The 23,663-nt window shown below is 40.2% G+C and overlaps 1 protein-coding gene across 2 annotated transcripts; it reads right to left on the bottom strand.

Annotated features, from left to right (window-relative positions):
* Positions 1-652: 652 nt before the first annotated feature.
* Pacrgl (parkin coregulated like) lies at positions 653-21,030 on the bottom strand. Of its 2 annotated transcripts, none has more exons than XM_005068788.4 (9): positions 20,899-21,030; positions 18,400-18,466; positions 18,114-18,268; positions 17,027-17,094; positions 15,469-15,559; positions 13,473-13,607; positions 13,085-13,192; positions 4,296-4,376; positions 653-1,365 (listed from the first exon to the last, which is right to left on the bottom strand). In XM_005068788.4, the coding sequence occupies exons 1-9, from the start codon at positions 21,001-21,003 to the stop codon at positions 1,309-1,311; spliced, it is 867 nt and encodes a 288-aa protein (XP_005068845.2). In that variant the 5' UTR covers positions 21,004-21,030; the 3' UTR covers positions 653-1,308. The 2 variants fall into 2 exon arrangements, with proteins under 2 accessions (XP_005068845.2, XP_021082077.1); XM_021226418.2 differs by having other exon boundaries at positions 20,871-20,999.
* Between the last annotated feature and the right edge of the window lie 2,633 nt (positions 21,031-23,663).

Raw genomic sequence — 23,663 nt, 5'->3', positions numbered from 1 at the left:
AGTCTTTATGTTCTAGCAATTTTTATAATCAATTACTAGATTCTAACTACACTGTCACTATGTAGTTTCCCTGTGGGTAGTGCTACCTACAGAGAAAACTCAAAGCAAGGCTGGGGGTAGGCAGCTGCGGTAGCAGGCATGGTCTGAGACTATGACAAGGTACTATAGATCTGAAGAAAGAGAGGACCCAGGGCCAGGAAGCAAAAGCCCTGGTGGAGGATGGGCGGGTCACTCAGCAATTGCTTGTATCCTTTCAACTTATCTGAAACAAGAATTGCCCAGGAGCCACCCAGCTGTTTGTGGGAGAGAACAAGAAGAGGGATTCATCTATATCTAGTGTTTAGAAGGCGTGGAGTTGCTGCCACAAAGCACAGTGACTGCTTGTCCCCGCGCACTGCTTGTCCCCGCGCTTTCCAAAGCGCCGTTAGGACTTTACTTTGGTGTGGCCATCTACATCCCATCAGCCACTGTCCCTGTCAGTCACACTGAAGGTCTCACCTCCATTGTTCCATTGTTCTTCCTCTACTCCTTCCTTCCTCTTGTACAATCTACTAGAAGTTTCTAGCTCATTAGAAACTCTGGGCTGTATCCATAAATTATGTTTAAAAAAAAAAAGCAAGTAACCAAAACACAGATAAGTACTACAATATCATTGAATTCATCTAAGTTTTAATATTTTAATTTCTGAACATCACAAATTACATCATCAGTATTTTCAGCCTATGAAATGTAAAAATAACATTTACTTAAAGTTTATGTAGTTTTAACAAGTTGTAATAAACAATATACTTGTAATAGAATTTTCACATTTATAACAAGGTTTTTAAATTATAATATTTGGGAAGGAAAAGAGGCTTCCAAGCATTCCACACATTTGCACATCCCAGTTAATAGAGAAGTCACAGATGTTTACTTGCTAATATCTTAAATTCTTTCAGTCTTGATAAATATAAAAAAACAAGAAATAGACAAAACCAACCTATAAAATAAGTGCATAACTACAAAGTGATCTTCAGAATGGCTGTAAGCAAAAATACACTGGAAAATATGTTCATTGATAAGATCTGTAAATTCACACAGATGATCAAGATGAAAAAGCCTCACAGAAGTCAACTTTTTCATGAGTACTTTAATTGCTTTCCATTAGCACCTGTGCTTTTTGTTCACAAACAGCTTGCACAAGTCCTCTGAACTGGACAGGGTCCTCAGGGCATAGTTAATGAATCAGAGTGAACCAAACTCAGGAGAGGCCCACTGCAGTCACCGTCGGGGCCTGAGGAAGCAGCATGGCTTTTGCTGGCTCCCTATTCAACAGCAGATAGAGCAGTATGTTGGGATTTTGGATTTGATGATAATAAGACTTTCCTGACAACAGAAGAAAACACTGTCATTAGAACACAGTTACCCCAGTAGGCATGTGTAATTAAGCAACAATTACAAGTGTTGCTTAAGAAGTATCAAAGACTTAAACAAAAGTAATACCAAGGACACAACCAAATTACAGGAGGAACAGAACCTTTTTCTGAGGGAAATAAAACAGATAACAGGCTGTAAGTATCTAGGAAGTGATGAAGAGTCAGGGTAGTGTTTAAATGTGCTCTTCCTGCACTACACTAGCACCCTGGGGTAAATCACTTCTCTGTACCCAATACCCTGACTTAACAGAGGATGCCAGCAAATCTACCTTGCAGTAGATCCTGGAGACCAATGAGTGGAGTGCTCATGGGGACTCAGCAAGGACTTCTCACAGTCCTCACATACTCTAGAAGAAATTTCCCTTTCCTGAGACAGATAAGCATGCTACCGAGAACAAAAACTGAATCAAAATTTGGAAAAATGTTTCATTTTAAGACTGGTAAATAGTAATTATAAGAAAATGTCTCTGTGCTATAACAAATGTTTCCATTTCCCCCATCAGTTGGGCCTTCACAATATTATAACCTATAAAAGTAAAAGAAACAGGAAACCCCTACAATAAGAATTCTTGGATTTTTAATTTTTTAGATTTCAATTTTTTTTTTTTTTTGGTTTTTCGAGACAAGGTTTCTCTGTGGCTTTGGAGGCTGTCCTGGAACTCACTCTGTAGACCAGGCTGGCCTCGAACTCACAGAGATCCGCCTGCCTCTGCCTCCCGAGTGCTGGGATTAAAGGCGTGTGCCACCAACGCCCGGCTAGATTTCAATTATTTTTACTTAATGTGTATGGATGTTTCGTCTGAATATATGTCCATATACCACATATGTGGAGTGACCAGAGTCCAGAAGTGAGCATTGCATCTTCTGTGGTTGTGAGCTACCATGAGAATGCTGGGAATGGCCCCTGGGTACCTGAGGAGAACAGGCAGTATTCTTAACCAATGGGTCCTCTCTCCAGTCCCAAGAACTTTCTTTAAAGACTCATAACTACTGAAGAAATTTAATATATGTTTTTAAGTACTTAATAAAGAAAGACAGAATTCCTTATATTCATGAAGTATAGCACAATAGCTCCAAAATGCAAGACTAATCAAGGCAGAAGAAAGGCACGGGTGTTAATTCTAATACAAAGCTTTTTAAAAAAAAGATTTTTAAATGCATAGATTTTATGTGTATGAGTGTTCTGTCTTTGGTGTAGATCTCTGAACCACTTGCATGCTGGTGCCCAAGGAGACCATCAAGAGAATGTCCCTTGGAAGTGGAGGAACAGGTGGATGTGAATCACCATGAAGGTGCAGAGAACTTGCTGCAAAAGCAACAGGTGCTCTTAACTGCTGAGCCATCTCTCTCGACCCCAGTAAACTTTCTTTTTCAATGACAGAAATTATTACTAAAATATAATGTAGGGCACACAAGGAACAGTAAAGAAGACTGAGGAATATTTAATATTCCTTGTAACCACAAACTTTTTCTTTTTAAATTCAGTATTACAATATCCAAAGCTAATAAGACTGAGTAATACCAAAAGGAGCCCTCTCTCTAGGACCTTGGGTTGGCTAACTACAAGTTCTGCAGGCAAGTTCCAAGTAATAATGTTAGGCTTCTGAAAGACATCTATATGGTAAGTTCCCCAATCAAACACACAGACATCCACAAATGTCAGATGATAGTCCTTTCCCTTTTTGCTTGATCCAGTCCCAAAAGAGGTCTCCCTGAGGCAGACAACCACTAGGGAGAGTTACAGTTTAAAATTCACCATCTGTTCATTTGCATTCCACAAGGGAGGAAAGGGCAATATATCTGGGATTCAGATTCTAAGATTATCAAGTACATTTGCAATAAATACTTCATCAGAAATGAAGACACTGGTCTGGCTAGGGGCTAGTTCTGCACATGTCCTCAGTGTCTGAACACCATTTTCCTACCTAGAATTCAAACATAACAAACAAATGCATTTTCTAACAGCTCTTTTCAGGCTTAGTGCCTCTGCATAAACTTTAAGTGTTTATCACAATGCATATGTAGATAGATAGATAGATAGATAGATATAGATATAGATATAGATATAGATATTTAGCAGAATTAGCTGATTAAGGCATGGCCAGCAAAACATTGTATACAATCATATACATTTTCTTCTAATTAATTATTTATAAAATCTGGACAATGAACTTTCTACATTGTTAGGTTAACTAGCTGAATACTTCTCAAATTATGAAAATGCAGTTAATTTTGCCAACATGTAGTAATGAACTCTCCATATTCCTGCCCTTAAAAGGTTGGAGGAAAAAAAATCAGATCAACTTTTGAAGAATGTGTATGTGCTACGCTAATGTGGAAGTGGCATTTCCACGCACAGGGAGATTCTAAAAGTCAGAGGAAGAAAGCAAGGCAGAGAAAGGGACTGGAGAACTGGGAGTATCGGGAGTACGTGTAGAGAGCTCAGGAAGTACCTGAGTTCACAAACGGGTCAGCAATTCATCTCTAATACAGCCACGTACAGAAGTAAATAAATACACAATTTTCCAAAAGCATTTTTGGGGATTGGACTAAGTCATTCTTTGACCTTATCACAGGTCAAAACAAAACATGTAAACAGATAGATTAAAGAGAAAAACTAAGAGTACACTTCCAAGACCTCCACGGAAGTACACAGGCCTTTATTTACCCAACCTGCTTCTGCAAAAGTTGTCTTAAAAAATATACCACCCCAACAAAGCAGAAAATCTTAGTCTGGAAGATGAAAAACCAACGTTTTCACAGCTGTCCTTGCAGCTGTAATGAGTGAATAACACGCTAACCACATACTGATCCTCCGAACAAGACGGAAAGCAGAATGTACAGAAACAACGCATGGTTACAGGTACAGCATCTACTCACACTCCCGCCGTGCTGCTCCAGCTTTTGCAAGGCACTGGTGATGGGTTCTTTTAATTTTTTGTCCATTAGCCTCTTGGAAAGCTATTAAAGATTGGGGAAAAGGGAATTCCAAAATAAACAAAAAAGTTTGCAATAACCACAAATAACTTTTGAGGATGTTTTAAGAATACAAAGTTTCTTTCAGTAAACGTTTCACTAAAATTTACTTATAACAATATAACATTTGGTTAAAAGTTGAATTTATGACATTTCAAGCACTACCTGTCCTGCAATATCTGCTATAATAATGTGTTCTCTGGGACTGAGGAAATGAGTGACTTCAATTCCCAATACCCACATATAAATTTGGGCTTGATGGCTTATGTTTATAATTCTAGCACTGGGAAGGCAGAAAAGAAGTGGATCTTTGGAATTTACTGCCTGGACAATGTAGCCTAATTGGCTAGCTCCGGTTAAATGGGAGACCCATCTTAAAGGAGGTTGACAATATTTCTGAAGACAATACCTGAGATGGTTCTCCACATTCCACATGTATGCATAGAAGCACACATAGAGATACACACATGTACTCTAACAAAAAATAAGTTTTCAAAAGCATGGCATACTTTCCCATTTTGATACATGCAAGACCATGCAGAGAACTGACAGAAAGCCATATATCTATCTAAAACACATGTTACCCAACAATAAAAGGGGAATAGTTAAAAAGTAACAGTGACTGAGAGAAATTAGATGAGAAGCCACAAGACCAGTTATCTGTGAATACATCCTCAATAGCTAGAAACATAGGATTTTGTTGAAAAAGGAAAGCATGGATGCAGGAAGACAGAACCATAGGCACTAGCAAAAAAGCAGTGCTATGAAGGTAGTTGGGAACAACTGTACCAGTATTCCCATAAAATGCGTGCATTTTCACAGACAACGACCTAGACATTTCAGATAAAGCAAGCCATGCTCTCAGGTAAACATTTTGGAAACATATTCAACATAGGTTGAATGGAATGATACTGAGCACATTATTATAAACCTAAAGTCAGCTTTGTAAGCTTAGAACATATTAGAGAATAGTTCTAATTTCCATTAGAAAATATTACAGAAACGGTCTACTACTAAGTTATTCTGTGACCTACTTAGTCTAGTCTACACTTGTTGGTTAGGGTAAAAAATAACACTGGCTGTCAAAATGACTGGATAGAGAAGTGTTCAGATAAATAAAACAAGCCTTTGGTTTGCCGTCAGGGGATGCTTTTTCTAGATAGAGTAAGTTCATGAGGCTCTACCCAAGGAGTGGACTTATCCTTAGTGGATTCTTCCTGCAATGGTGTTATTGAGACAGGGTGAGAGGGGAGGTGCGGCATAGCTGGAGAGAAAGGTTACTGAAGCCCTGAGCCCCTCCTACATGGTCACCCATATTTCATGTCCACTATGAACTTAAATGTTCCATGCTACCATACCCTTCCTGCCAAGAAGGGCTGATACCTGTGAAACTTGGAGAGCAAACACACATTTGCTATGGCTAGGTTGTTTCTGACAGGTGTGTTATTCCAATGACAAGAAAGGTCTCCTTGAGGATGTGAGATAAGCTGCCAGTGCCCTCCTTGGAGACACCTGAGTTCTGAGGACTGTTCACTGGGGATCCCATCCCGGTGGTCCAGTCCACCCAAGGACTGCCAGGGTCCTAGTCCCTTTCTCCACCCACAGGACAGGGTAAGTTTGGCCTGTTTCCAGCCGACCTTCCAGAGTCCCACTCCAAGCTGCCTGAGGCCTGGGGATTGTGCGCTTGGGATCTCATCCCTGCAGTCCAGCCCAACCAGAGACTGCCAAGGCCCAGTACTAAGACAGCCTCCACCCATGGGAAGAGGAGAGCCACTGGAGTACTGGACCTGCTTGCACACACCAGAAGAGAACCTTGGACCTGTGCCCACCAGGACAGGAAGAGACTCCTCCTGCACCCACTGGAAGAAGGGATCATAAGAAGACAATATAAAAACACATTCAACAACAGAAAACGAATATGATGACACCACCAGAGGCTAGAGACTCTACACCAGCAAAACCAGAACATCCCAATGCAGATGAAACAGAAGAGAAACACCTTAAAAACAACTTCATGAAAATGATAGAGGCACGCAAAGGGGATACGAGAAAATCCCTTAAAGAAATGAAAGAAACAACAAACCAAAAAACGCAAGAAATCAACATATCACTTAAAGAAAGCACCGAAAGCCAAGAAAAAAAAAACAATCAAACAGATGAATGAAACAGTTAAAAAACTGAAGTAGAGACAAAAAAAAAAAAACACAAACTGAGGAAATGCTAGAAATAGAAAAGCTGCATAAATTAGGAACTACAGATGCAAGCATAACCAACAGAATACAAGAGATGGGAGAGAAAAATCTCAGGCACTGAAGGTACGCGAGGAGAAATATATCCATGGATCAAAGAAAATTCTTTTTTTTTTTTTATTCAAATTAGAAACAAGCTTGTTTTAGGTGTCAATCCCAGTTCCCTCTCCCTCACCTCCTCCCATGCCACCAACTAACCCCCTATCCCATCATCTTTCTGCTACCCAGGGAGGATGAGGCCTTCCATGGAGGATCTCCAAAGTCTGTCATGTCAATTAGAACAGGGTAGATGCCCTTCTCCATGTGTCTAGGCTGAGAGAGTATCCCTCTATGTGGAATGGGCTCTCAAAGTCCATTCGTGTACTAGGGATAAATACTGATCCACTACCAGAGGTCGCACAGATTGCCCAGGCCTCCTAACTGACACCCACATTCAGGGGGTCTGAATCAGACCTATGCTTGTTTACCAACTATCAGTCTGTGATCCATGAGTAACCCATTGTTCAGGTCAGCTGTTTCTGTGGGCTTCTCCAGCCTGGTTTTGACCCCTTTGCTCATCACTCCTTTTTCCCTCTCAGTAACTGGATTCCAGGAGTTCAGTTCAATGTTTAGCTGTGGGTGTCTGCTTCTGCCTCCATCAGCTACTGGATGAAGGTTCTAGGCAGTCATCAATCACATTATCGGGAAAGGTCATTTAAGGTAGCCTCTCCACTATTGCTTAGATTGTTAGTTGGTATCATCCTTGTAGATCTCTGGACATATCCCTAGTGCCAGATTTCTCTTTAAACCTATAATGACTCTCTCCGTTATGGTATCTCTTATCTTGCTTGCCTCTATTCTTCCCTGGACACAAACTTCCAGCACTCTCATGTCCTCCTCTCCCCTCCTCTTTTTCCCTTCTCTTTCTCCTAGCTCACGCTCCGCTCCCCCCATGCTCCCAATTTGCTCAGGAGATCCAAAGAAAATCTTAAGTCCAACAAATCCCTAAAACACAATATCTAGGAAATATGTGACACAGTGAAAAGACCAAACCTATCAATAATAAATATAGGAGGTGAAGAAACCCACCTCAAAGGTGCAGAAAATATATTCAACAAAATCATAGAAGAAAACTTTCCAAACATAAAGAAAGACATGTCAATGAAAGTACAAGAAGCTTACACAATACAAAATAGAATAGACCACAAAAAAAGTCCCCTCACCACATAATAATCAAAACCCCAAACACACAGAATAAAGAAAGAATATTAAGAGCAGTTAAGAAAAAAGGCCAACTAACATACAAAGGCAAACCTATCAGAATTACACCTGACTACTCCATGGAAACTCTGAAAGTCAGAAGGGCCTAGATAGATATTCTACCAAAACTAGGAGACCATGGGTGCCAGTCCAGACTAATATACCCAGCAAAGCTTTCAATCAATATAGATGGAGAAAACAAGATATTTTACTACAAAACTAGATTTAAACAATAAATATCCACTAATCCAGTCCTACAGAAAGTTCTGGAAAGAAAACTCCAACCCAAGGAAGTTAACTACAACCAGAAAAACATAGGCAATAGATAATACCACTTTACTTACAGCCAAAAGAAAAAGGGGTGGAAACTCACACAAAATTCTACCACCAACAGCCTTTCAAAATCAAAGAAGAATGAGCAATCAATAGTCATTAATATCCCTCAATATTAATGGTCTTAACTCACCCATAAAAAGACACAGGCTAACAGAATGGATTTGAAGACAGAACCCATCCTTCTGCTGCATACAAGAAACACACCTCAACGTCAAAGGCAAGATGGTGTCTCAGAGTTAAGAGTTGAGAAAATATTTTCGAATAAAATGGACCCAAGAAATAAGCAGGGATAGCGATCCTAATGTCTAACAAGTTAGACTTTAAACTAAAACTAATCAAAAGGGATAAAGGAGATCATTTCATACTCATCACAGGATAAATCCAGGAAATCTCAGTTCTGAACATCTATGCTCCAAATGCAAAGGCATCCACACTGGTAAAAGAAAGGCTACTAAAACTCAAATCACACATAAAACCCCCCTTATAGTGGGAGACTTCAACATCCCACTCTCACCAATAGACAGGACCACCAGACAGAAACTTGAAAAAGAAACAAAGGAACTAATAGAACATATAACCCAATTGGGTTTAACAGACATCTATAGAATACTCCATCCAAAGACAAAAGGATATACCTTCTCTCAGCACCACATGGAACCTTCTCAAAAATCAGCCACATACTTGGCAAAATAGTAAACCTCAACAGGTACAACAAAATTAGAATAACCCCCGTATCTTATCAGACCACCATGCTTTAAAGTTAGAATTCAACAACAACACAAATTGCAGAAAACCTACCAATGCATGGAAATTGAACAATGTGCAATTGCACCATTCCTGGGTCAAGGAAAAAAGAAATTAAAGACTTCCTACAATTCAATGAGAATGAAGACATAACTTATCCAAATGACATTGAAAGCAGTGCTAAAAGGAAAGTTCATAGCACTAAGTACCCACATGAAGAAACTGGAGAATAGTCACACTAGAGAATTAACAGCACAACTGAAAGCTCTAGAACAAAAAGAAGTGAACTTGTGCCCCAGGAGTAGATGACAGGAAATAATAAAATTGAGAGCTAAAATCAATAAAGTAGAAACTAGGAAAACAATACATAGAATCATTCTAACAAAGAGGTGGTTCATTAAGAAAATCAACACGATAGACAAACATTTATCCAAACATACCTAGTGGGGAAGAGAGTGAACATGCAAATTAACAAAATCAGAAATGAAAAGGGACACATAACCATGGACACTGAAGAAATCAAGAGAATTATCAGGTCATACTTTGAAAACATATACTCCTCAAAATTCGAAAATTTAAAGGAAATCACTTACCAAAATTAAATCAAGAGCAGATAAGCAATCTAAACAGATCTATAACCCCTAATTAAATAGAAGCAGTCATCAAAAGTCTCCCAACCAAAAAAAGCCCAGGGTCAGATGGCTTCAGTGCAGAACTCTACCAGAAATTCTCCTCAAAGCAGTCCACAAAATAGACACAGAAGGGTCATTGCCAAACTCTTTTTATGAGGCATCAATAACCTTAGTACACAAGCCACACAAAGACACAACTAAGAAAGAGAACTTCAGACCAATCTCCCTCATGAACACTGATGCAAAAATACTCAGTAAAATAATGACAAATTAAATCCAAGAACACATCAGAAAAATCATCCACCATGATCAAGTAGGCTTCATCCCAGGAATATAAGGATAGTTCCACATACAAAATTTCATCAATGTAATCCACCATATAAACAAATTGAGAAAGAAAAATCACATGGTCATCTCACTAGATGCTGAAAAGGCCTTGACAAAATCCAACACCCTTTATTATTAAAGATCCTGGAGAGATCAGGGATAACAGGAACATAAACATAAAGAAATCAATATACAGCAAACCAACAGCCAATATCAAACTAAATGGAGAGAAACTCAACACAATTCCTCTAAAATCAGAAACAAGACAAGGTTGCCCACTCTCTCCATATCTCTTCAATATTGTACTTGAAGTTCTACCTAGAGCAATAAGACAACAAAAGAAGATCAAGGAGATAGAAATTGGAAAAGAAGTCAAACTTTCCCTATTTGTAGATATGATAGTTTACATAATTGACCAGAAAAACTCTACCAGGGAACGCTTACAGCTGATAAGCACCTTCAGCAAAGAGGTAGAATACAAGATTAACTCAAAAAAATCAGTAGCCCTACTATATACAGAAGATAAATGGACTGAGAAAGAAATCAGAGAAACATCACCCTTTACAATTGCCACAAACAACATAAAACACCTTGTGGTAACGCTAACCAAACAAGTGAAAGACCTGTATCGCAAGAACTTTGTGTAAAGAAAGAAATTAAAGAAGACACCAGAAAATGGAAAGATTTCCCATGCTCTTGGATAGGTTAGGATCAATGTAGTAAAAATGGCAATCTTGCCAAAAGCAATCTGCAGATTCAACTCAATCCCCATTAAAATCCCAGCACAATTCTTCACAGACCTTGAAAGAAAAATTCTCAACTTTATATGGAAAAACAAAACACCCAGGATAGCCAATACAACCCTGTACAATAAAGAAAAGTCCAGAGGCACCACCATCCCTGACTTCAAGCTCTATTATAGAGCTATAGTTCTAAAACCAGCTTGGTATTGGAACATAAATATACAGGGAGACAAATAGAATTGAATTGAAAACCATGATATGGACCCACACACCTAGGAACACCTGATTTTGACAAAGAAGCTAAAATTATACAATGGAAAAAAGGAAAGCATTTTCAACAAATGGTGCTGACATAACTGGATGCTGGCTTGTAAAAGACTGCAGATAGATCCCTATCTATCACCATGCACAAGACTTATGCCCAAATGGATCAAGGACCTCACCATAAATACAGCCACAGTGAACCTCTTAGAAGAGAAGGTAGGTGGTATCCTTGAACTAATTGGTACAGGGGACTGCTTCCTGAAAATAACACTAGCAGCATAGTCATGGAGATCGACAATTAATAAATGGGACCTCCTGAAACTGAGAAGCTTTTGTAAGGCAAAGGACACAGTCAACAAGACAAAAAAATGGCAGCCCACACAATGGGAAAAGATATTCACCAACCCCACATCTGACAGAGGGTTGATCTCCAAAATTTACAAAGAACTCAAGAAGCAAGTCTCCAAAACACCAAATAATCCAATTAAAAATTGGGGTACAGAACTAGATAGAGAATTCTCAATAGAGGAACCTCAAATGGCTGAAAGACACATAAGAAAGTGCTCAACATCCTTAGTCTTCAGGGAAATTCAAATCAAAATAACTCTGAGATACCATCTTACTCCTGTCAGAATGGCTAAATACAAAAACACCAATGACAGTTTATGCTGGAGGGAATGTGGAGGAAGGAGAACACCCCTCCACTGCTGGTGGGAGTGCAAACTTGTACAACCACTTTGGAAATCAGTATGGTGGTTCCTCAGGAAAATTGGAATCAGTCTTCCACAAGATCCAGCAATTCTACTCTTAGACATATACCCAAAACATGAACATTCATACAACAAGGACATCTGTTCAACCATGTTCATAGCAGCAATATTTCTAATAGCCATAACCTGGAAGCCACCTAGATGCTCCTCAATTGACGAATGGATGGAGAAAATGTGGTACATTTATTTACACAATGGAGTACTACTCAATAGAAAAAAAACCAATGGAATCTTGAAATTCACAGGCAAATGGATGGAAGTAGAAGAAACCATCCTGAGTGCAGTAACTCTGTCACAAAAAGACAACATGGAATGTACTCATTCATATATGGATTTTAGACATAGAACAAATGATTACTAGCCTACAATTTGCACAATCAGAGATGCTAGGAAACAAGGAGGAACCCTAAGAGAGACATATGTGGTCCCCAAGAGAAGGGGAAAGAGACAAGATCTTCTGAGCAAATTGGGAGCATGGGGGTGGGAGGAGGGAATTAGGAGAAAGAGAAGGGGAGAAAAGGAAGACATGAGAAAGCAAGAAGATTGAGTCAGGGGAAGAATAGAGGAGAGCAAGAAAAGAGATATGATAATAGAGGAAACCATTATTGGTTCAAATAGAAATCTGGCACTAGGAAAACGTCCAGATATCTACAAGGTTGACCCTAACTAACAACCTAAGCAACAGTAGAGAGGCGATCTTAAAAGCCCTTCTCTGATATTGAGATTGATAACTACCTTATATGCCATCGTAGAGCCCTCATCCAGTAACTGATAGAAGGAAAAGCAGATACCCACAGATAACCACTGACCTGAACTCTGAAATTCAGTTGCAGAGAGGGAGGAGTGAGGAGCAAAGAGGTCAAGACCAGGCTGGAGAACCCCACAGATGACTTGAACAATGGGGAGCTCATGGACCCCAGACTGATAGCTAGGAAACCAGCAATAGGATTGACCCAGACCCCCCCGAGCGAGGATGTCAGGTTAGAAGCCTGATTAATCTATGGGGCCTCTAGTAGTGGATCAGTATTTATCCCTAGTACACGAATGGACTTGGGAGCCCACTCCACATAAGGGATACTCTCTCAGCCTAGACACACAGGGGTGGGTCTAGACCCTGCTCCAAATGCTGACAGACTTTAAATACCACCCCCATGGAATGCCTTACCCTCCCTGGGGAGCTGAAAGGGGATAGGACAGGGAGTTAGTGGGGGGCATGGGAGGAGGGAAGGGAGCAGGAACTGGGATTGATATGTAAAGTAAGCTTGTTTCTAACTTTAAAAAAAAAAGGAAAAAAAAACAAAAAAAAGGATATGAGCTAGACTAGTAGTTGATCTGAAGACTGAAGTTATGAGGACATATGCACAGCTATGTCCTCTGCGCAGTACTCACACTTGTAAGCAGAAGTTTCAGATGGCTGTTCAGAGATGGACCAACCACCACACTTAGCTGTACCAGTGCGCTCAGTCCTCTTTCAAAGACTTCATCATCAGGATGGACCTGTGGGGCCAGGAAACAGGAAGAATTAAAAACAACACAACCCTTTGAGAGAGACTCTGCGTTCTTTCATTTGGAACATTTTTGCTGCCCTTTGGGGAACACTGGTGCACTTGCATCTGAATGAGACTTGTTCCTTGACCTCAAGAGGGAAAAAAGGGCAAAGCACTAATTTGCATGTAATGTGGGGGAGGGGAGGAGCAAACAGTCTTCTCTTGGACCAGAGTGTTCATCTGTATCGTGTGATTGGGAATAATGAAGTCCAGTGAAATAAATGACTTACCAGAGCTGCCTTCAGTACAGGAATGAGTCTGGGTAGTAACGGTACAGCTTTTTCAGGAGCACCCTGAACCTGAAGTAATTCCCTAAAGCCCTCCTTGGACACAAAGGTATAAGGGTGCTTCGTCTCCCTCAGACCCTGCCAAAGACACACAGGAACATGATTCAGTAGCTACCTTTTGATTATATTAACAACCACAAAACTCCATGCTCCTAACATAAGTGAAACCAGAAATTTGCTTAATGTCTTTCTAATCACAATGAGTAATTTCAGCAAATATTTTTTTGAATTATACCAAGAGCTCATGTAACAAAATATATACAGAACTCTACCATCCCATGGAATGAGAAAAGAAAGACAAGAAAGGGAAAATCAACAGAGTAACTAAAAGGGAAGAAAAAACTAAAGGATTAAAAGAGAAAACAAGGACAGATAAGCAGGGGAGAGGAGGAGGGAAAGGAAAAGCTGATGAGAAGAAAAGGAAGTCATCAAACACTGAGACCACTGCTTCCGAGGACCCCTGAAGGACAGTAAGGTGACCCCGTGCGTTCCATACTGAACCCTCAATGTGCTCAGTGATTCCTGCAAGGGCTCTCCTTCACATTTAAGTACGTTATGACATTTAGAAGGGAAAACCTGCACCGGCTGGGACAGTGTCAGAACTTAAATCTGTCCTTCACAGTGGGGCACAATTGGAAAACACAATCTGTGCACAGCACTGGTCACAGTGGGTGTCTTTCCTCCCAAGTGCTCTAGAAAACAATGGCCTGCACTCATGATTTACCAGCTACTGCTAGAGGTCAAAAAATGACCAAACAAAGCAAAGAGAAAAGCAACAGCAACACCTTTGGATCTATCTGTGGAGTAGGTTTAAATAACCAGCTACAAAGTCATGTCACAAAGCCAATTTCCAATATTTTGTCAATGTGACCTGAATATCTGCTTCCAAACAGTGGTCAAATGTCCCCTTCCCACTGTCCTACCATGTTTTCTACAACAAAATCACCAACATGGCAAATCATTCTCTAACATGTTCAGTGCCTGTGCTAACAGTTCTGGATCTTACTCATTTTCAAAATGGAGACTAGAAAGTCAAGCTGAAATGGATCCCAACAGTGATCTGCCTATACTCCTTCCCCATTACTAAGTGAGTAGAAGAAAAAAAGGAAACTGAGCCAGGCAGTGGTTGTGCACACCTTTAATTGCAGCACTCAAGAGGCACAGGCAGGTGGAACTGTGTGAGTTCAAGGCCAGCCTGGTCTACATAGCTACACAGAGAAACCCTGTCTCAAAAAAAAAAAAACTTAGAAAAAATGGAAACTGTTACCCAGTACAGAAATACATGTACTGGTGTTGGACCACAAGTATACATATAGGACTGATCTTGGCCTCTGAGATAGCTTGGGAGGTAAAGGCAATTCCAAAAGCTTGATGTCCAAGTTAGAACCCTGATCCCATATGGCTTAAGAGGAGAACCAACTCCAAGAAGGTGTCCTCTGACTATTCCCACTCCATGGCACAACCACGCATACACACTCATGTAACAAACAATAGCTTTAGAAGGACTTATATGAGTTGTAAAGACAGAGCCCTTAAATGACTTCACAAATCAAAGTATTTTGTGCACCCTAATTATTTGGACTATGCAATGTATCACTAGCTTTGATTAGTCTAAGTAAACTAAGTATGATATACTATCCATTTCATTTAGCTATAAATCCCTGTTAGAACTTGATTTTTATCAGACTTGTCAAGCCATTAATATTATATAAATAAATATCTGTGTATGTGTGTATGTCTGTGTGTATAAAACGTCTTATCACACACACATACAGATACAAAACAATCAATTACTTGCTTAGTGTCCAATATTTTAGTGCCTCTTGCTTGATACTTATTTTAAAAGTATAGAGTGAGATGTATTTATAAACTACAAAAGAACAATGAAATTTTAAAAATATCTTTTCTATTAGCACTCAGGAGAGCTAGAATGTTTTACCTCAGCTAAAGTAATTAGAAGCGGGTCAAATGGAAGAATTTCAGGCGGGCATTCCCACTGTAATCTGTGTTTTACTGAGCCATGTACCAATCTAAAATACAAAAGTCAGAAACTGTAACGGAACCCCACAAACATTTATAGGCAGGGAGCTTATAACACAATAATATTCTTGCCAAAACACAGTCCCGCTGGAATTATTTTGTGATATATAGGAGTACCAGACTCATAAGGACATGGGCAAGTAAAGCAAGTAAAAAACTCCTTCATATTCTCACATTGTCCATAAAATCAGTAGTAAGCTTGTATCATAAAACTTTTTATTTATTTTAAGCAAGTCACTTTCTCAGAATCTTGATATGCATGCTGCACTGATCTCTCGCAGACACTTACAAAGTAGTAACCTATATAAGATGAAGATATGTAGTAATTAGAAAAGGTAAGGTTTACAGTGACATTTTCCTAGCCTAACACTGATAACACTAATAATCTGAAGGCAAATCTGTTTTACTCCTTGTTAAATAGAAAAAACTGCAGCCAGGAAGATGAAATGGTCCCTTTTGAGGTTACGAGCAGTCCTGAGTTAAGTCCTCTCACTAGCCCCCAAAGCCATTCCTGAACCATAACTGGTAAGTTTACAATACATCACTGCTGTCATGACTGTGAAGCACTGGTCATTCCCAAACATCTTGGTTTCCCTCAGCTCTCTGGCCTGACTTCTTCACTGTTACATTCACAACAAGAGGCCTCACTCAGCAAGGTATCACTTTTTACACGGTCAGCAAGTCTCAGTTACTCTAGGGAAAAGCAGTCAAGAAGCTCAAGAAGTAAATAAAACAAAGCTTCAGACTCAATGTGTGAGAGACAGCGTTTATGGAGTGTTGGGGGATAGAACTCAGGGCTTTAAAATGGTAGGAAGCACTCTACCAACTGAGCTTCATCTCTAACTCTTCAAATTAGAATCTAAGGAAGAAATAGTAATAAATTCCAGAATGCTTCTTTAGCTTGTTTTTCACTCCAAATTTGAAGATACCATTAAAAATGTATTTTTGAAATTTCAAAAACAAGCATAAAAGTTGATGTTGTAATTATCCCTTCTATACTAAAAAAAAAATCTACCATGTAGAACAGAATAAAAAAGAACATTCTATGAAAAAAGGTATCAGGAATTTATCCAAAAAGAAGCAAAAATAGTCATATATACTTACTAAGAAATAATATTTCACTGAGCTGCCAGTGTTTATATTAGAAACAAGGTAAGGCTTTCTTATTTGAAGATTGCCTATGAATGCTTAAATTAGTTGTACCCAAAGTGGTACACTCAGTTCAATTTAATTTCTGAAATTGTTTGGTGTTTTACTACAGATCTTAAAAATTACATATTGGTGTTGAGGTGTTTTATATCCATGGATCAATACCAATTCAAGAGTCGAGGTAATAAGTTACCTTGATTTAAATCTCACTAGTGAATACATTTTCAACAAATTTAAACTGAATAATATATTGATTCCATTCAATTATTCTGAAGCACACAGTCAGCTATGCACTGTATTGATTGTACCTGCAAGGAATGCCTCCTTTCGAGTAGACAGCTGCAAATGCAGAAGGGGCTCGGGACTGCTCCCCAAACTGAAATCAAAACACAAAAACATCACCACTAACTCCATTTACTATACCTTCAGTTTTAATCCTGTTGAGATCAGAGGCAAAAAAAAAACCCCTGATTTTCAAAACCCCCACTGTGTTACTTTGTACACACTGTTACTTAAGCACATGACTGTTAAAAACAAAACAGAAGGAGTAACAACAAGAAAACACACACAGACACAACCAAGATGTGGAGTTATATTTCTTCAACGTTTGGGTCTAAGCTTTGCAGGTGACTGCAACCATACACAGAGTAAAATGTCTTTCCACTTTGTCAGTCTGAATCTTCAAGGTGCGGGCTGAATAAAGAATTTAGGAATTCAGTACAGGGGAAGTAGAGATTTGCTACCAATTATTGTATACCCCGCCCCATGTCCATAGGCCAAGCACAGATGTATAGAAACCAGAGAATCTATTTAACTTCTTTAAATTGGCTTTATGCTTCTATGCAACAAGGGATTAGGCTTGGTAGAGTCAAAGATCAGAAACAGGTCGTACAAACATATCTGAATGCATCTTCTAGGTTACAGAAGTGGTGCTAAGGACACAGGGAGTATACTGACTTTTAGCCAGCACTGTATATCCTGCAAGTCCTTCAGCCAAGTACAGCCATGTAGAGATGAGAGAATCTGTGTAACTTCTCCAAACTGGCTTTCTGCTTCTACTATGTTATGATCACTAGTGGACTGAATTTGTAGAACATAAAGGAACAGTTAAGAGTTTTATGTGAATATCGAAGCACATGAATTATCAATTCCATAACAACTGCAAGCTAGTTAACTGACATTAAGAAGCAGGATAGAAAATTTAAAAGCTGACATACAATTCAGAACATAACAGATTCACATAACTAGCTCAAAACTAGCAAAAAAAAAATCCATGAGAGCATTCAGAATAAACTGAATTTAGAACATTCAGAATTAATTGTTAATCAGTTAAAGTGTAATCAGATAAATGCCTCTTCTTTGTGAAAATGTACTTCCCGAGGAATCTGTACTCACAGGGTTAATTGTTTTGGGGTTGAGTTTATCACTTGGCCGAGGATGAACCCTTCTTGCAGCCTCTGGAGAACTGGTTAATGAGGAGGATTTGCTCCGCTGAACTGTAGTCCTGTGTTTTATTTGTGCACTTGAGGATGTCCTTTGATCATAATTACCTACAGGGGGAGTCAGATGAGGACAAAAGGCAAGTATGCAACAGAAATCTGGCCCTGTATCCACACAGAACATGGATGGAAGGTATCATTAACAAGTTGACCTCTCCCTTTGAAAAAGCAAAGCTCTGTACCTGTTGCTCTGTTTCTCAACTGCAGACCTCCATGGTACTCGGATTTATGCATGTCTTCCCTTTCACCCTGCAGTTAAATGAAACAATTTCAGAATCTGTTGATCTGCCATAAACACAGACCAAAATGAAGAGTTATATATAAATGTGGGTGTGGAGGCCCAAGGTTGCCATTTTTTCAAAAGCTCTCCACCTTATATAATGAGACAGGGTCTTTCACTGAGCCCAGAGCTAATGTGGCTAGTGAGCTTGTGCTAGAGATTTTCCGTCTGTGTCTCACAAGTGCTGAGATTACAGACAAGCCAACACAAACAGCAAAGTTCTCAGAGGATTCTGGGTGATGAGATTCCTTACCAGCTGAGCCATCTACTTTATCTTTTATTTAAATGAGTTCAAAAGCCAATCAACCCCTTCATTGGAAAAACTGTTAAAGTCTAGAAAATAGAGCTTCCAAGGCGTTTAATTATTCAATGTCATTGTGCCATGCATGTGTCCACATATGCCTGTGAATATGTGAAAGTAGGTGTGTCCATGAAGGTCAGAGGTTGACGTCCGGTATCTCCTGCTATTGCTCTCCACCATTTTGTGAACCAGGCTCTCTCGCTGAACCTGGAGCATATAGAGTCTACTAGACTGGATCTTTTCAAAATAATAGTTGTTTGCTTGATTTTTAGACAGGATCTCATTATATAGTCCTGGGCGGCCTGGAGCTTGCTATGTAGACCAGGTTGTTCTTGAACTTAGAAACCTGCCTGCCTATCTTTCTGGCAAAAATAATGATTTTTAAAGTTTTTTAAAAACTCATTTATTCTTCTCTCACATAATACATCCCAATTGTGGTCTCCTCTCCCTCCCCTCCTCCCAGTTCCAACCCCTCCGCCTCATCCAGATCTCCTCCAGATCCACTGTTCCTATTTCCCTTCTGAAGAGATCAGGCCTCCCAGGGATAGCAACCAAACATGGAATAATAAGATGCAATAAGACTAGGCACAAACTCTCATATCAGGGCTGCAAGAGGCAACCCAGTAGGAAGAAAAGAGTCCTAAGAGCAGGCAAAAGAGTCAGAGACACCACCACACCCACTCTTTGGAGTCCCACAAAAACCTAAAGGTAAACAACCACAGTTAATATTTCTAGAACCATTCAGGCTCTGTGATTGTCACTTCAGGCTCTGTGAGCCCTTAGGAGCCCTGCTTAGTTGATTCTGTGATGTTCTCCTGATGCCCTCCACCCCTCTGGCTCCTATAATCCTTTCTCCCCCTCTTTGTTAGGTTTCTAGAGCGCCACCTAATGTTTGGTTGTGGATCTCTGTATCACTCCCATCAGCTGCTGGAGGAAGCCTTAGTGATGACGACATGGCTAGGCAGAGATGGCTCAGAGGTTAATAACACTGGCTGCTTTTCCAGGGGCCTTGAGTTCAATTCCCAGCAATCACATGGTGGCTCATAACCTTGTATAATGGAATTCAATCCCCTTCCTCTGGCATGCAGAGTTTATGTATATGACACAGAAAGTTTGTGCATGTGATAGAGAACTCAATTCATAACATGTGTAAATAAATATTTTTAAAATAACTATTTTTAATTGTTACAGGTGTCACTCTTTATTTAAAAGACAAAGTAAATATGCTTGGCTTAAAAAAAAATCCACATGGGAGAGTAACACTGACAAGCACAGGCTCACATTGTCTTTGAAAGGAAAACACTTCCATCACCTTTAGAGTACTTTTTCTTTAAATGATTTTAGGCAGGTAGTGTAATGAGGCAGTGACAAGAAGAAATAAAGAGGTGAAATGCATTGTTATAAACACTATCTAGGAAACCCCTCGTTTCGATCTTAGAATTCTAAGTAGAGATCAGAATACAGAAATCCACTAGATGTGGAATGCTAGATTATGTCACAATGTCAGAAGGAAAAACAACAAACACGATACAAATACCCCAAGGTTTCGTTGGGCCTCTGCCTAAAAGGGGCTGGTGGCACCCGTATATGGTAGGAAACCACACCATCTCTGTTTTACAAATACCAAATTCCAGTACCCACCTCCCCCAGCTTAAGACTACTGAACTAATCATCCGTCATCTTTCCTCTACTCTCTAACTAGAAACCTAGAAAGTTCCAAAAAGTTCAAAAGGCGCTCAGTTAAAGCTGCGTTCCCTTTGTCATCATAAGGCAAAATCTGCTCTCCGTCTTTCGAACATTCTGTCACCAAATCCACCCACTTTTTCAGGCACCTAAATTCAATTAAGCTCCGGGGTGTTGTTAAAGTTGAAAATGAGGAAGTGTGCAGACACTGCTAAAGGGAAAAGATTTGAAAACGGGGAGACTGAGTGAGCGAGCTCCAGTTAGAACACTCTACGCCAAGTTCCCAGAGCGCCTCTAGTGGCCCTAGCAACAAGCTCCGGCGGCTTAGCTACGGGACGCCAAACTGAGTGGCTCTCACGCCGAGACCCCGCCCTGTCGCCCACGCCTACCGCCTGTCCCGCCGCTCCCAGCGCTCACCGCCGCCCCAAATGGGGTTAGAGTCCAGCCCTCGGCGCCAAAAGCCAGTGTCTCCCGCGGTGGGCCGTCTTGATCCAGGAAACCCGCTTCGAGTAGCACACACATCCGGCTCCGAGCATTGACGTCATATACGCGACGCCCGCTCTAAGCCAATCATAGGGAGAACATAGACGTGTTGGGGGCGGGGCGAGTTGCCGGGCAACGAGTGTGCCGTCTAAGGGGTATTGTTCAGGAGGAGGTGCGGTAACAGTCAAAGGTGACAAAGGAGAGACCCTGGGAGACCTTAAAGGAAGTTAAATTTTAGTTTCCAGAGAAACTACACTGATTCTTTCTAGTTCTCCAGTCCGTCCTCTCTCCATCTATGTGCTTACCTCGTAGCTTCTCAGGAACGTTTACTGTGATCCAAGACTAGTGCTGACAGCCATGAGTTGCTTTTAGCTGCCTGTCAGGCTAATTCCTTCCCTGTCATACAGTAGGATTGCATAGGCTGTTTCATTCAACTGCAGAATACTTCCCTAAATGGGTAGCTACAAACATATACTTTTGTGTTTCGGGTTACTCTCATGAAATTGGGGGGGAGAGAGAGAGAGGGAGGGAGGGAGGGAGGGAGGGAGGGAGGGGAGGGGAGAGGGAGGGGAAGGGGGGAGGGGGAGGGAAGGGAGGAGGGAGATATATATATATATATATATCACTCCCGACAAAATGTTTACCCTCTGGGTGATGATCTGAGAAGGGATTCTGGACATAGGATTAGTTCACAGTGGCAGGACTACCATCCATATGATTTGTGCACATAAAATAGAGGCCTGGAAGAGACTACTCTCCTTTCCTGCCATGTAAGAATGCTCTAAACTGGCACCATCTGTGAACCAGAAAGGAAGTCCTTATCCAGCACAGAATCTATTGGATAGTGCCTGAATTTTAGACTTTTTAGCTTAATAATTAGAAAAAATGATGAGAGAGAAATCTTCCATTTATAAACTCCCCAGTTTGTGGTACCTTTTCAATAACAATTGAACATGCTGAGACACTTTCTATATGGCCATTCCAGGCCTAAAAATAAAAACCTCAAAGACTACTTATTCTGGATTATTGCATTATGTGGGTCTCCTATGACTTTAAAAATAAGATCTCTCAAAATTACCCTGCTGTAGTATGTTGAAACACATCATATGACATTAAAAATTGGATAATGAAAGTATGCTATGTTAAATACACAGGATCATATTTTTCTTACTATATTGAATCATTTGTGGTTTGCCTGTTGGGTTTATTATCAGGCATTTTTAAAGAAAGCCTTACAAAAAAGCAAGCAAACAATAATTCTGTTCTCGTATAAATTGCAGACAAAGCAATCATCTCCCCTAACTATTCCCAAAGCCCAGCTTTGGGAAATGAGATGCAAGATGACTTCCACTTTTCCTTGTATGAAGCATTTAGATACCATAATCATAAATTAAAAGTAAATCTGTATTTCTAAACAGTTTTATCTATGATAGAACGACTAGCTAACAGGAAGTTGTAGGGAGGAGTCAGGTGGAGAAGAGTTTATAAGGAAGGTTAAGAAAATGCTCCAGGACCTCTTGGGAGATTCGAAGAGTTAAGCTAGGTGAGTTGCTTGCTAACCAGCCCATCTGGGAAGCAATTTCTACCTCAACCTTTGAATCTTGAGTTCTTTAGTGGGACAGAGAGTTAAATGAGTTTCTTTAGTAGCTTTGTAAAGAGTTAGTGTCTGAAGGAACAGAATTTCCTCAGGCTTCTGCTCTGTTGGCCTAGCCACTGATCATAGTGGAGGGGTGGCAGTTTCTAAATAGGACAGCCATAGTTTAAAAGGACAAAGTGAGTTGAGCGCCAGTATTCATGGTCTCTCTGCTTCCGGACTATGAAATACGATCATTTGACACACACTCCTACTATCCTGTCTTTCATGAGCCAAAATAAACCCTTCCTTGTTACATTTGTCAGGTGTTTTGTCATAACTAATTAATATAAATGATAAGAAGTTCAGATTGTATGCCCATAAAAACAAGAAGTGACCACTCTCTAGAAGAATGAGGGGCAACAGGTGAAGATCACTTAAGTAGACTTAGGGCAAAAACTGTCAACAGAGTTGGTTGACTTACTTTACTGAATGACATGGGAAAACTCCCTGGTGCTCTGGAAGAAGTCTATAGGATTATTCTCTAATGGAAGCATGATAGATGTTGTGTGACACTAAGCACCGCTGAAAATATTGCTGCCATCCCGAGAGGAGGGGAATCTGAGACCACTGGGCCTCATGCCTAGTCTTTAGTTCTGACAGCAATGGTCAGGTCAGTTGTCCCCAAATGGGATCAGCAGCAGCTCTCCACATGAAAGCTGATCAAAATATCCAGTAACTGGTGTTACAGTGAAATCCAATGCTAAGAAGCCTCCTCCTTATGTTTTCAGTGCTCCCAACCATTTTCACTCTTGATTGCTAACAAACCCAAAAGCTTTACTCCTTGGGGCTGGAGAGATAGATCAGTGGTTAAGAGCATTGGTTGCTCTTTCAGAGGTCCTGTGTTCATTTCCCAGCAAGCACTGTAATGAGATCTGGCATCCCCTTCTGACCTGCAGGCATACATGCAGACAGAACACTGTATACATAATAAATAAAATTCTTTAAAAAAAAAAAACTTTGCTCCTCTTCCTCTTGTTTCTCACTGGCTGGAGTCCTGAACTGTGTAAGTAGTAATGGTAGCTGAGAGGAAGTCTGCATCCATCACTTCCTGCCTCTTAATTGT

Source organism: Mesocricetus auratus, unplaced genomic scaffold, assembly GCF_017639785.1.
Source record: "Mesocricetus auratus isolate SY011 unplaced genomic scaffold, BCM_Maur_2.0 Super-Scaffold_100006, whole genome shotgun sequence".
Lineage (NCBI taxonomy): Eukaryota > Metazoa > Chordata > Mammalia > Rodentia > Cricetidae > Mesocricetus > Mesocricetus auratus.
The sequence above is the reverse complement of the archived record's forward strand: the minus strand, read 5'-3'. Positions and strand labels throughout refer to the sequence as shown.

What these genes read in the sequence shown, in the direction of transcription:
- Pacrgl (XM_005068788.4), bottom strand. Translation starts at nt 21,003, where the DNA reads ATGTGTGTGCTACTCGAAGCGGGTTTCCTGGATCAAGACGGCCCACCG. An exon ending in AAAGGAGGCATTCCTTGCAG is followed by an intron (nt 15,560 to 17,026) that starts GTACAATCAATA and finishes TTTGTATTTTAG; the next exon opens with ATTGGTACATGGCTCAGTAA. An exon ending in TGAAACTTCTGCTTACAAGT is followed by an intron (nt 4,377 to 13,084) that starts GTGAGTACTGCG and finishes AATCTTTAATAG; the next exon opens with CTTTCCAAGAGGCTAATGGA.